Here is a 14836-nt window from a genome sequence, read left to right as displayed (position 1 = left end):
AAGGTAATATAGTAATATAGTATAAGTATTTACCATTTACAACATGTGTGCTCTAATATTTGTTTTCTTAAATGTGTGCACTGATTAAAGCAGTCGTAGAAGGTTTGCCCTTGAAGGCTGCTTAGTAGGACCATAGCTAGGGTAGTGTGGCCGGTGCCATCGCATAGGGCACCACAGATCAGGGGGCGCTGTTTGGGCCTGTCAAATTTCTGTTTATTATCATTCTTGCTTGTAGCTTCCACTTATTTCATCCCCAGCATCTCAATACCTCTCCTATCTCTTCCGTGGCCCTTCCCCATGAAGCCATGGCCCTTTTAGGGGTTCATTATGTCCCTTTGAAAAATGAGGGGGCACCAATGCTCTTTTTGGCACAGGGCACCAAAAAGTCTAGTTACGGCTCTACTGCTTAGTGACCTGTGATCATCACACTGTGGACCAGGGTCCCTGTGTGCAAGTATAAGCTAGTTATAGTAGCCTCTACTAGTGTGCCTCTGCCCCAACCCTCCCAAGTGTGCCCTGATCCCACTCCCCAAGTGTGCCTCTGCCACCATCCCACCCTAAGTGTGCTTCTTTTCTACCCCTTGCCCAAATTACATGTCTCATCCTATGTACTTATATTACTTATCCCACATGTGGCGTAATATGAATTTGGGTTTTATTTTATGGGATAATATAAATTTGGGCGCCTCTATATGGGATAATTTAAATTTGGGCCATACTTTTTAGGATATGTATTTGAGCCCTACTGTGTGGCTTATTTTGATATAGGGGCAGGAATGTGCATGTGGCAGAATCTGATGACCATGGAGGGGGCATGTGTGGTGGTCTGATGGCATGTGTGGTGGTTGAGGGGCATTGATGGTGCATGTGTGGTGTCTATACAAGTTTACAGATATTTTGGACGCAAGCGATGGTTTGGCTCCTAAACTTTTAAGCTGGCTCCTAGATTTTAAAAATGTTTGTCAAGCCCTGATCTATATCTCTAGATTAATATACAAACTGTCAGTTGTGGATCATTATAGATTCCAGACCACAATGGAATTTGCTTTTTATTTTTCATTTATTTCTTCTTCATTTATATTACCATGTTATTAATATACAAATGTTGCCATTCTCCCCTTTTTTGAGATTGTCTTCTAATAGTGTTTTAGTATTGGATTATACTAATGCTGTTTTTATTGATGGATTTTTTTGGACACAAATGATTGAATTAATTACAGCTGGATTGATTTTATTTGTTAACAGCCCTATATAAAGCTGGTTATTTTGCACTAGCGACACAAGCCTCTGATGAAGCCGTGAGAGGAGCCATGGGGAAACGCGTCACCTGCCATTGCAGGTTACTGAATTGTACCAGCCGCCACCTTGCTCATCGATACAGTTGTTACCAATTTCCAAAGACTGGAGCGGACCTCCACTGGGTATTGCTGCATAGGACATCACGATTTCAGCTCCCATGCAAGTCTGATTACCTGGAGGTACACATAGCTACACACTGGCCATTCCGGAACGTTTGGAGATCATACACAGCAACCCGCACTACACCAGCGGTGAGAAATGATCATCTCTCTGTGGTCTCCAGTCCCACAGACGCTCTGCACTTAGCTGCTGACTTGCTTTATATAGGGACGCATACTGTCCGTGCACCATAGGAGACCTCCAGTGGATGGCAGATCTGTATGACTCCAGTTTCCATGGACTCAGTCCTATTAGTAACATGTATCTATTTACATTTATGCAGTGATTGTTTTGGCTGTTCTATTCTATTCATTGGCTACTTATTAGTTACAATATCTTTGCTATGTTATTGTTACATTTATTGTGATTGATACATAATCATCACGTTTTTGATATTAAAACTGTTTTTTTACTTTTAATACATTGCTGTCAGTGATACAAAATAGAACACAGCGCAGTAACTCAGCACCAACCAGAATGCCTGATCTTTGTCGCTGATACACGTCGTAAGCTCTACTCCTGGCTTGTTATTTTGGTGCTTCCCACTCCGGCTCCAGTGTATGTTCCAAGTCCGGTCCCATTCCGGATCCAGTTTATGTTCCATCTAGGGATGTGCGCTGGACCATTTCTGCCGGATTTGGTTCTAATTCGTCATCCGGATTTGAATTTGCCAAACTGCGGTGACTGGCTTTGGATTTGGATTTTTTATAAAAATTGACAAAAGCTAAAAATCACATAAATTGTTTTTTTTTCTTCCTAGAGTATTATTAACCTCGATAACATTAATTTCCAGTCAATTTAGACCATATCACAGCTTATAGTATTGTCTTCACCATTATTGGCCAAAGGTTGCAGTGAGCTGACTGGTTACTAAGCGACAAAGCAGCGACACAGACACCACAGTATAAAGCACATCTATGACACATTACCACACAGCAGTGGCAGAAATGAAAAGTAGTGCACCCACCCAGTGGGGTACGGCCAGCAGAGTCACAGTACTTGTATACACAGGTGGCTACGGCCCTAGGAGTCACAGTGCACAATCTTATTCACATTACACCGCACATAGTGCCTGATTCACATTACACCATAAAGTAGTGTCTCTTATTTATGTTACGACACACAGTAGTGCCCCTTTTATACAATGCCCACAGTAGTAGTGCCACTTACTCAATGCCCCCAGTAGTAGTGGTGCCCACAATGCAGTCCCCTTAGTAGTGGTGCCCCCTATGCAGTGCCCCCAGTAGTAGTACCCCAAGTAGTATGCCCACAATAGCAGTGCCCCCATTAGTAGTGTGCCCCCAGTAGTGTGTCCCCATTAGCAGTGGTGCCCCCAGTAGCACCCCCTTACACACACCCCCACACCCCCACCCACCCCCTTACCTGAATCCCCGCTCCTGCCGCCGTCTGCTCTGCTCTGTCACCCACCTGAGGAGGGAGCCAGAAGACAGAGCTCATGAGTGAGCTCCACTCGGCTCCCTCTGTGCAGCAGCCAATGAGTGTGTGTGTGTGACTCTCATTGGCTGCTATAACAAACACACAGCTGCCACTGGCGGCTGTGTGCTTGTTTCTGTGTAGGGCAGACCGCTATCACTGCGGTCTGCCCTACACTAGTGGGGCCCTGACGTCAGATTCTCTCACAAGAATCCGACATCAGGAGGCCGCCGTTCGGCCTCGAACAGGGATCCGAGTCAGATGGGGAACACCCAAACAGGGTTCGGGTGGACTCGGATCCCCAATGTTCAGAGCGGTTCAGATTCCACAGAATCCGAACCGCTCATCTCTAGTTCCATCCAGTCCCATTATGGATCCAGTCTATGTTCCAAGTCTGGTCCCACTCCGGATCCAGTTGTGCTTCAATTCCATTGTACATTCCAAGTCTGGTCCCATTCCGTATCCAGGTGTGCTTTAAGTCCAGTTCCCTTCAAGCTACAGTGTAGATTCCAAGTCCGGTACTCCGGATCCAGTTGTGCTATAAGTCAGGTCCTGCTCTGGCTTCAGTCTCTACTCTGGCTTCAGTCTCTAGTTCGGTCCCGATCCAGTCTTCCAATACTGTCCTACTGCATACCTATTAGTATAAATACATCTATGAAGAAGTGTTATATTCGACCATCTCTACTCCAAACCTACCGTACTACTGCTGAGCAGGTATCCAGGTCTCTTCCAGGCAATCCAGAGTCCCCAGACTTGATAAAAGTATTCTATTCTAAAGGCAGAGTCACAAATAAATAAATACATACAGTACATACATACGGGCAGGGTCACACATATACCTACATACATAGATATAGACAGGGTCACATAAATACATACAGGCAACAGGCAGGCAGGGTCCAACACACAGGTACATACAGGCAGGGTAACACATACATACATACATACAGGGTCATACATAGACACACACGTACACTAAAGTGCCAAAAGTTATGGGATAGATGTCTGGTATCATGTAGGACCCCTTATAGCCCAGTGAAGTGCAGCAACATGACGTAGCATCGATTCCACAAGTGGACAGAAGACCTCTGGAGACATGTTGACCCATGTCACCTGGGTAGCTTTACACAGCTTCCTGATATTTGGAGGTGCAGGATCTTGGGTGCAAATGGACCTCTCCACAACGTCCCATAAATGATTTTGTCCATGTCAGGCAAACGTGGTGGCCACACCATAAACTGGGACTCTCCAGAATACTCCTTGAACCAATTCTGAACAACTTGGGACCAATCACACAGTGTCTTATCCTGCTGGAATATTCCATCATAGTTGGGGATACATGAAGTCTATGAAGGGCTGCAGATGATAATCAAGCAGTTGCCGGTCAATGACATTTTCAGGTGGACCAGCAGACCCAACCCTTTCCATGTGAACACCCCCACACCATTATGGAACCACCACCAGCCTGCACGGTGCCTTGGAGAAAGCTGGGGCCCATGGCCTCATGGGGTGTGTGCAACACCTGAACCCTAATCTATCAGCCCAAAACAACTAGAACCATGACTCATTGGTACAGGCCACATGTTGCCAGATCTCCAGGGATAAATTTGCAAAATCAGGAGCCCAGGTGAGGCATTGTGTTTGGTGTCATAGTTTTAACAAGGGGTCGCTGGTGGGTCTTCTGCTCACATATCCAATGGAAGCTAAAGAACATTGCAATGACCTGATCTGTATCTGGCACCTCCTGCACTGAATGTAGATGTACTGCCAATTACCATTGTGAAAGTCTTGAAGACTGTGTGGTTGCTTTGAAGAAATCAGGGATTGAACAAGTTGCATCTTTGTCTCCCAAACCAGTGTAAGCATAATCTCTGGTTTATCAGAGTGCCAGTGGAAGGAATAATCTATTACCACATATATAGTGGTGAAGGACAATTTGTTTTATATATATATATATATATATATATATATATTGTTATACCACATTGAATTTACTCTATTATGATGTGATTTTTTACACACTAAGCAGTTGCATTGCACATTTGCACAGTTTGTTAACAATGCGTCTGTGTACATGTCTTCCCGCTATTTATTATACTTTTATAAATGTCTGAAGACGCAGAATGTTACCTCTCCCCTTTCTATCCTGCATTTCCAACTGCCGCTCCACCTGGATGTCTGTGTCTACTTCATCTTTTCATTCTCTGACATAACAGCTCACAGCTAAAAATAACTTTTTCTTATGTACTACAGTCTGCAAATGAAAGGGCTATGATAAATCACAGAGAAGTCCTGTAATCACATAACGGCAGAAAGTTCCAGGCCATGGATCTTTGAGATGTTCATCCACAGGGAGGTGGCAGTGCCATAACTCTGAGTGTGCCCCACAGCCCTTACTTATGGAAAGCAGGGTGCCTGTAACTGCATTCTGCAGCCAGGATCGCTGCATCCTTTGAACACTCCTGACACGCACCCTGCAGCCTGCGCAGCCTCTGTTCTTCTCTACGCTAGCGTCCCGCCACCTTGGCATGGTGTCATTATGTCATCTTGTCAGGGGTGTGAATGGCATAAGGCACAGCGCCGGCTACTTACGGCACTGATAGGTGGTGCAATAATTCTTATAACATAGAACTTCTCCTAATGAAAATCAAAGTGATAACGCCAGAATTTAACAACTAAAATCAATTAAATCAGTGGGTAAATTTCTTAAGCGGAGTGTTTGTCTGGGGCTTGATATGGCCGGACATCACGGCAGATTGAAACATCAAATGACAGAATTTACTGTTCATCTGTTTTTATACAATCGATATCCATTGTTTTACAAAAGACCAAACCACTGATGTTTTGGTCAAAAACCCGTGGAAACAAAATCGCCACAAAACCACGTAAAACTTCTGCTTTTGTTTGGCCAATCAGAAGAAGAAGAATAACAATACACTGAAAGGGAGATATATACTATGTGTCCATTTTATAGTATACGTTAGTTTCCCGGTGGTTTTGCACTCCACCGAATTACTAAAGGTAAACTGATGGGAAAATGCCATCAATACAGACTTTACAACATTGGGTCCCATCGATATTTTTTACATTAGAAGTATAGAAACCCCATATTTACTATGTCTCGGCTTTAGAAATAGACAAAAATTGGATGGCAAACTCTCCCAAATAATAGACTAGCTTCTGGGAGCCAAAGGCCCGATTCTGACCCGCTCACTAGATGCGTTCGCACACAGCCATCAGCTGCCAAAGTATGCAAATCCCGCGATCGCATGCCAAGGCATTAGCATGCCCACTATGTCTTGGCGTGTGATCGCGATGACTATTTAGATGCCCTCCAGCCTGTCTTAAGATACCCACTTTCCCTTAGTGATACACATCATCTCCAAGAAGTGAATGCAACAATCGGTGACATTGAGTACCATCGGACCCGTACGCAGTACTTGTGGCTGACCATACCCACTGCGAGTGCTTCAGTGTGTAATTCAGCCATGTGACGTGTACTATTACGCAGCATCTTAATTATGCACGCCTCTGATATGGCATTAAGATGCACAGACACGTCTGCATTTGCACCACCACACCCCCGTTTCTATCGACCAACCCTGTTACCACCCACAAACGGCTCGTCCTGTCACTCAATCTAGCAAGGCATCTATAAGCTAGGGGCCATCGCTTTACGCATGCGCAGATTACAAACATCGGCAGGCTACGTGCGAACGCAGCCTAGCGAAGGGATCTGAATCGGGCCCCAGAAAACACTGCATAGACTAATATAATCTGTGCAGGCTTTTATGTAATACAATGTAAAAAAAATGCTAATATCCCTGTCCCTTTTTCAACTTGGTAACCAGACCTAGGCCACGTAGTCTTGGCTGGTATAGAAAGTTGGTGTAAAAACTACATAGCACTAAGATGGACCAGCAAGGGTGGGTGGCACTATAGCAGGGAGACACGCAGCATGGACTACGACTTGTCCCAGGGCTGGCATCCCTATGGAAATGGTGACCCCCGCCAAAAAAAATAAAATAAATCCATGGTTCTCCCTCCCTAAGGACAACCAGCGCAGGGCTTTTCTCTGCAGCCACAGAAGCCATGTTTAGCCAGAGGTCAGAAGCAGACAATGCTCTGGACATAGGCGAGGGGGGAATGCGACGGTGCGCCAATGGCAGAGTGTTTGGAGCCACCCTCAGATTTATACTGTGCGGCACATGCCGGTACACCAGGGGAAGCAGGAGAACCAGCATTTGCATATTATTGCTGCTCTTCTTCCATAAGCAAATGACAAATACACATATGTTACTGTGCTGCTCTGCATCAGGCCCACATGGGGCAAATGTAATAGTCAGCGACTTCCTGACACGTCTGGCCGGTGCTTTCATTCGCAATCATTTCAGAGACAACACCGGAATGGTATTAAATTATTACTACTTTAAGGCTTCGGCCAGACTTGTTGGGAGGTTGTGACTATTACATTTATCCCAATATCTGTAGTAACCTCTGTCTCTTTCTACACATAGAGCTGTTTCGCTGTGGTTTGTGGCGGAGTGGATGAAACAACTCGACTCCTAGAGAACAAATTTGATTATCTATTCTTTACAGGTAAGTCTACATAATCATTCACTAAATGTGGTTAATTGCCAAGTTTATACGGACCCCACATACTGCCTATGAAAACAAGTGCCTCCACCACACACCCCCTCCCCCATATTATGTTTATGCGCTTGATAAGACTTCATCCCCTCCTTTTGCTCCTGGAAATGATTAGTAGGTAGAAGCTGTAGTACTATTGCCTAAACTCCCTGACTTTATAAAGAGAATAATATATTTATTACGTTGTTATCCCAGAGGCGCACACGCCATGGGAGAAATGAATCAATCAATAATTGTCTGTGGTCTTTTCCACACGATTTAAAGTAGTGATTTTAAAATAAATTTCCACAATCCCATGTAAAAAATTGCTGTAAATAATCAATTTCACAAATCACTGTTCATTACATTTCTCCCTTGGAGCTTGCGTTTGGAGCTGCGGAAATTTGTGGCGCCTTATTAATAAAGGATAATAATTGTATGGAATTTGCAAATTGTGAGGGCATAATACTCCTCTAAGAAGCTACAAACTGCTAAATGCAACCCAGCGTGTGTAACATATGTGTCTGTATAACTCCATGAGATGTGGCTGCACAGTGTTAGATGCGTTACTCAGCCTGTGTAACATATGTGTCTGCCTAACTCCCTGAGATGTGGCTGCACAGTGCTACATGCGTTACCCAGCCTGTGTCACATATGTGTCTGCCTAACTCCCTGAGATGTGGCTGCACAGTGCTACATGCGTTACTCAGCCTGTGTAACATATGTGTCTGCCTAACTCCCGGAGATGTGGCTGCACAGTGCTACATGCGTTACTCAGCATGTGTAACATATGTGTCTGCCTAACTCCCTGAGATGTGACTGCACAGTGCTACATGCGTTACCCAGCCTGTGTCACCTATGTGTCTGCCTAACTCCCTGAGATGTGGCAGCACAGTGCTACATGCGTTACTCAGCCTGTGTAACATATGTGTCTGTCTAACTCCCTGAGATGTGGCTGCACAGTGCTAGATGCGTTACCCAGCCTGTGTCACATATGTGTCTGCCTAACTCCCTGAGATGTGGCTGCACAGTGCTACATGCGTTACCCAGCCTGTGTCACATATGTGTCTGCCTAACTCCCTGAGATGTGGCTGCACAGTGCTACATGCGTTACTCAGCCTGTGTAACATATGTGTCTGCCTAACTCTTGGAGATGTGTCTGCACAGTGCTAGATGCGTTACTCAGCATGTGTAACATATGTGTCTGCCTAACTCCCTGAGATGTGTCTGCACAGTGCTAGATGCGTTACCCTGCCTGTGTAAAATATGTGTCTGCCTAACTCCCTGAGAGGTGGCTGCACAGTGCTACATGCGTTACCCAGCCGGTGTCACATATGTGTCTGCCTAACTCCCTGAGATGTGTCTGCACAGTGCTAGATGCGTTACCCTGCCTGTGTAACATATGTGTCTGCCTAACTCCCTGAGATGTGTCTGCACAGTGCTAGATGCTTTATCCAGCCTGTGTCACATATGTCTGCCTAAGTCCCTGAGATGTGTCTGCACAGTGCTACATGCGTTACTCAGCCTGTGTCACATATGTGTCTGCCTAACTCCCGGAGATGTGGCTGCACAGTGCTAGAGGCGTTACCCAGCCTGTGTCACATATGTGTGTCTGCCTAACTCCCTGAGATGTGTCTGCACAGTGCTAGATGCGTTACTCAGCCTGTGTAACATATGTGTCTGCCTAACTCCCGGAGATGTGGCTGCAGAGTGCTAGATGCGTTACTCAGCCTGTGTAACATATGTGTCTGCCTAACTCCCTGAGATGTGTCTGCACAGTGCTACATGCGTTACTCAGCATGTGTAACATATGTGTCTGCCTAACTCCCGGAGATGTGGCTGCACAGTGCTACATGCGTTACTCAGCCTGTGTAACATATGTGTCTGCCTAATTCCCTGAGACGTGGCTGCACACTGCTACATGCTTTACCCAGCCTGTGTAACATATGTGTCTGCCTAACTCCTGGAGATGTGTCTGCACAGTGCTACGTGCGTTACTCAGCATGTGTAACATATGTGTCTGCCTAACTCCCTGAGATGTGGCTGCACAGTACTAGATGTGTTACCCAGCCTGTGTCACATATGTCTGCCTAAGTCCCTGAGATGTGTCTGCACAGTGCTACATGCGTTACTCAGCCTGTGTCACATATGTGTCTGCCTAACTCCCTGAGATGTCTGCACAGTTCTGCATGCGTTACTCAGCCTGTGTAACACATGTGTCTGCCTAACTCCCTGAGATGTCTCTGCACAGTGCTAGATGCTTTACCCAGCCTGTGTAACATATGTCTACCTAACTCCCTGAGATGTGGCTGGACAGTGCTACATGCGTTACCCTGCCTGTGTCACATATGTGTCTGCCTAACTCCCTGAGATGTGTCTGCACAGTGCTACATGCGTTACCCAGCCTGTGTAACATATGTGTCTGCCTAACTCCCGGAGATGTGGCTGCACAGTGCTAGAGGCATTACCCAGCCTGTGTCACATATGTGTGTCTGCCTAACTCCCTGAGATGTGTCTGCACAGTGCTAGATGCGTTACTCAGCCTGTGTAACATATGTGTCTGCCTAACTCCCGGAGATGTGGCTGCACAGTGCTAGATGCGTTACTCAGCCTGTGTAACATATGTGTCTGCCTAACTCCCTGAGATGTGTCTGCACAGTGCTACATGCGTTACTCAGCATGTGTAGCATATGTGTCTGCCTAACTCCCGGAGATGTGGCTGCACAGTGCTACATGCGTTACTCAGCCTGTGTAACATATGTGTCTGCCTAACTCCCGGAGATGTGGCTGCACAGTGCTAGATGCGTTACTCAGCCTGTGTAACATATGTGTCTGCCTAACTCCCTGAGATGTGACTGCACAGTGCTACATGCGTTACCCAGCCTGTGTCACAAATGTCTGCCTATCTCCCGGAGATGTGGCTGCACAGTGCTACATGCGTTACCCAGCCTGTGTAACATATGTGTCTGCCTAACTCCCGGAGATGTGTCTGCACAGTGCTACATGCGTTACCCTGCCTGTGTAACATGTGTGTCTGCCTAACTCCCTGAGATGTGGCTGCACAGTGCTAGATGCGTTACCCAGCCTGTGTCACATATGTGTCTGCCTAACTCCCTGAGATGTGGCTGCACAGTGCTACATGCGTTACTCAGCCTGTGTAACATATGTGTCTGCCTAACTCCCGGAGATGTGGCTGCACAGTGCTAGAGGCGTTACCCAGCCTGTGTCACATATGTGTCTGCCTAACTCCCGGAGATGTGGCTGCACAGTGCTAGAGGCGTTACCCAGCCTGTGTCACATATGTGTCTGCCTAACTCCCGGAGATGTGTCTGCACAGTGCTAGATGCGTTACCCTACATGTGTCACATATGTGTCTGTCTAACTCCCGGAGATGTGGCTGCACAGTGTTAGATGCGTTACTCAGCCTGTGTAACATATGTGTCTGCCTAATTCCCTGAGATGTGTCTGCACAGTGCTACATGCGTTACTCAGCCTGTGTCACATATGTGTCTGCCTAACTCCCTGAGATGTGTCTGCACAGTGCTAGATGCTTTACCCAGCCTGTGTCACATATGTCTGCCTAAGTCCCTGAGATGTGTCTGCACAGTGCTACATGCGTTACTCAGCCTGTGTGACATGTGTGTCTGCCTAACTCCCTGAGATGTGTCTGCACAGTGCTACATGCGTTACTCAGCCTGTGTAACATATGTGTCTGCCTAACTCCCTGAGATGTCTGTGCACAGTGCTAGATGCTTTACCCAGCCTGTGTAACATATGTGTCTGCCTAACTCCCTGAGACGTGGCTGCACACTGCTACATGCTTTACCCAGCCTGTGTAACATATGTGTCTGCCTAACTCCAGGAGATGTGTCTGCACAGTGGTACATGCGTTACTCAGCATGTGTAACATATGTGTCTGCCTAACTCCCTGAGATGTGTCTGCACAGTGCTACATGCGTTACTCAGCCTGTGTCACATATGTGTCTGCCTAGCTCCCTGAGATGTGTCTGCACAGTGCTACATGCGTTACTCAGCCTGTGTAACATATGTGTCTGCCTAACTCCCTGAGATGTGTCTGCACAGTGCTACATGCGTTACTCAGCCTGTGTAACATATGTGTCTGCCTAACTCCCTGAGATGTGTCTGCACAGTGCTACATGCGTTACTCAGCATGTGTAACATATGTGTCTGCCTAACTCCCTGAGATGTGTCTGCACAGTGCTAGATGCTTTACCCAGCCTGTGTAACATATGTGTCTGCCTAATTCCCTGAGACGTGGCTGCACACTGCTACATGCTTTACCCAGCCTGTGTAACATATGTGTCTGCCTAACTCCTGGAGATGTGTCTGCACAGTGCTACGTGCGTTACTCAGCATGTGTAACATATGTGTCTGCCTAACTCCCTGAGATGTGGCTGCACAGTACTAGATGCGTTACCCAGCCTGTGTCACATATGTCTGCCTAAGTCCCTGAGATGTGTCTGCACAGTGCTACATGCGTTACTCAGCCTGTGTCACATATGTGTCTGCTTAACTCCCTGAGATGTCTGCACAGTGCTGCATGCGTTACCCAGCCTGTGTAACATATGTGTCTGCCTAACTCCCTGAGATGTCTCTGCACAGTGCTAGATGCTTTACCCAGCCTGTGTAACATATGTCTACCTAACTCCCTGAGATGTGGCTGGACAGTGCTACATGCGTTACCCTGCCTGTGTCACATATGTGTCTGCCTAACTCCCTGAGATGTGTCTGCACAGTGCTACATGCGTTACCCAGCCTGTGTAACATATGTGTCTGCCTAACTCCCGGAGATGTGGCTGCACAGTGCTAGAGGCATTACCCAGCCTGTGTCACATATGTGTGTCTGCCTAACTCCCTGAGATGTGTCTGCACAGTGCTAGATGCGTTACTCAGCCTGTGTAACATATGTGTCTGCCTAACTCCCGGAGATGTGGCTGCACAGTGCTAGATGCGTTACTCAGCCTGTGTAACATATGTGTCTGCCTAACTCCCTGAGATGTGTCTGCACAGTGCTACATGCGTTACTCAGCATGTGTAACATATGTGTCTGCCTAACTCCCTGAGATGTGACTGCACAGTGCTACATGCGTTACCCAGCCTGTGTCACATATGTCTGCCTATCTCCCGGAGATGTGGCTGCACAGTGCTACATGCGTTACCCAGCCTGTGTAACATATGTGTCTGCCTAACTCCCTGAGATGTGTCTGCACAGTGCTAGAGGCGTTACTCAGCCTGTGTAACATATTTGTCTGCCTAACTCCCGGAGATGTGGCTGCACAGTGCTACATGCGTTACTCAGCTTGTGTAACATATGTGTCTGCCTAACTCCCTGAGATGTGTCTGCACAGTGCTAGAGGCGTTACTCAGCCTGTGTAACATATGTGCCTGCCTAACTCCCGGAGATGTGTCTGCACAGTGCTACATGCGTTACCCAGCCTGTGTCACATATGTGTGTATGCCTAACTCCCTGAGATGTGTCTGCACAGTGCTACATGCGTTACCCTGCCTGTGTAACATGTGTGTCTGCCTAACTCCCTGAGATGTGGCTGCACAGTGCTAGATGCGTTACCCAGCCTGTGTCACATATGTGTCTGCCTAACTCCCTGAGATGTGGCTGCACAGTGCTACATGCGTTACTCAGCCTGTGTAACATATGTGTCTGCCTAACTCCCGGAGATGTGGCTGCACAGTGCTAGAGGTGTTACCCAGCATGTGTCACATATGTGTCTGCCTAACTCCCAGAGATGTGGCTGCACAGTGCTAGAGGCGTTACCCAGCCTGTGTCACATATGTGTCTGCCTAACTCCCGGAGATGTGTCTGCACAGTGCTAGATGCGTTACCCTACATGTGTCACATATGTGTCTGTCTAACTCCCGGAGATGTGGCTGCACAGTGTTAGATGCGTTACTCAGCCTGTTTCACATATGTGTCTGCCTAACTCCCTGAGATGTGTCTGCACAGTGCTAGATGCTTTACCCAGCCTGTGTAACATATGTGTCTGCCTAAGTCCCTGAGATGTGTCTGCACAGTGCTACATGCGTTACTCAGCCTGTTTCACATATGTGTCTGCCTAACTCCCTGAGATGTGTCTGCACAGTGCTAGATGCTTTACCCAGCCTGTGTCACATATGTCTGCCTAAGTCCCTGAGATGTGTCTGCACAGTGCTACATGCGTTACTCAGCCTGTGTGACATGTGTGTCTGCCTAACTCCCTGAGATGTGTCTGCACAGTGCTACATGCGTTACTCAGCCTGTGTAACATATGTGTCTGCCTAACTCCCTGAGATGTCTCTGCACAGTGCTAGATGCTTTACCCAGCCTGTGTAACATATGTGTCTGCCTAACTCCCTGAGACGTGGCTGCACACTGCTACATGCTTTACCCAGCCTGTGTAACATATGTGTCTGCCTAACTCCAGGAGATGTGTCTGCACAGTGGTACATGCGTTACTCAGCATGTGTAACATATGTGTCTGCCTAACTCCCTGAGATGTGTCTACACAGTGCTACATGCGTTACTCAGCCTGTGTCACATATGTGTCTGCCTAGCTCCCTGAGATGTGTCTGCTCAGTGCTACATGCGTTACTCAGCCTGTGTAACATATGTGTCTGCCTAACTCCCTGAGATGTGTCTGCACAGTGCTACATGCGTTACTCAGCCTGTGTAACATATGTGTCTGCCTAACTCCCGGAGATGTGTCTGCACAGTGCTAGATGCTTTACCCAGCCTGTGTAACATATGTGTCTGCCTAACTCCCTGAGATGTGTCTGCACAGTGCTACATGCGTTACTCAGCCTGTGTAACATATGTGTCTGCCTAGCTCCCTGAGATGTGTCTGCACAGTGCTACATGCGTTACTCAGCCTGTGTCACATATGTGTCTGCCTAACTCCCTGAGATGTGTCTGCACAGTGCTACATGCGTTACTCAGCCTGTGTAACATATGTGTCTGCCTAACTCCCTGAGATGTGTCTGCACAGTGCTACATGCGTTACTCAGCCTGAGTAACATATGGTGTCTGCCTAACTCCCTGAGATGTCTCTGCACAGTGCTAGATGCTTTACTCAGCCTGTGTAACATATGTGTCTGCCTAACTCCCGGAGATGTGGCTGCACAGTGCTACATGCGTTACTCAGCTTGTGTAACATATGTGTCTGCCTAACTCCCTGAGATGTGTCTGCACTGTGCTAGAGGCGTTACTCAGCCTGTGTAACATATGTGCCTGCCTAACTCCCGGAGATGTGTCTGCACAGTGCTACATGCGTTACCCAGCCTGTGTCACATATGTGTGTAT

General features: G+C 47.1%; 1 protein-coding gene across 1 annotated transcript in view; it reads left to right on the top strand.

The window, feature by feature from the left end:
- The window catches only part of LOC148431505 (aldehyde dehydrogenase family 3 member B1-like), a gene marked incomplete at its 3' end in the record, with an annotated part of 364823 nt that overhangs the window by 337334 nt on the left and 12653 nt on the right, over positions 1-14836 (top strand). Inside the window, exon 8 of the mRNA XM_088465975.1 lies at positions 7410-7491. Coding sequence (XP_088322101.1) covers positions 7410-7491 — 82 coding nt within the window. The remainder of the gene's footprint in view (positions 1-7409; positions 7492-14836) is intronic.

The sequence above is a fragment of the Taudactylus pleione genome, unplaced genomic scaffold, assembly GCF_031769625.1.
Source record: "Taudactylus pleione unplaced genomic scaffold, aTauple2 ptg002204l, whole genome shotgun sequence".
Lineage (NCBI taxonomy): Eukaryota > Metazoa > Chordata > Amphibia > Anura > Myobatrachidae > Taudactylus > Taudactylus pleione.
This window is presented reverse-complemented; position numbering and strand designations above follow the sequence as displayed.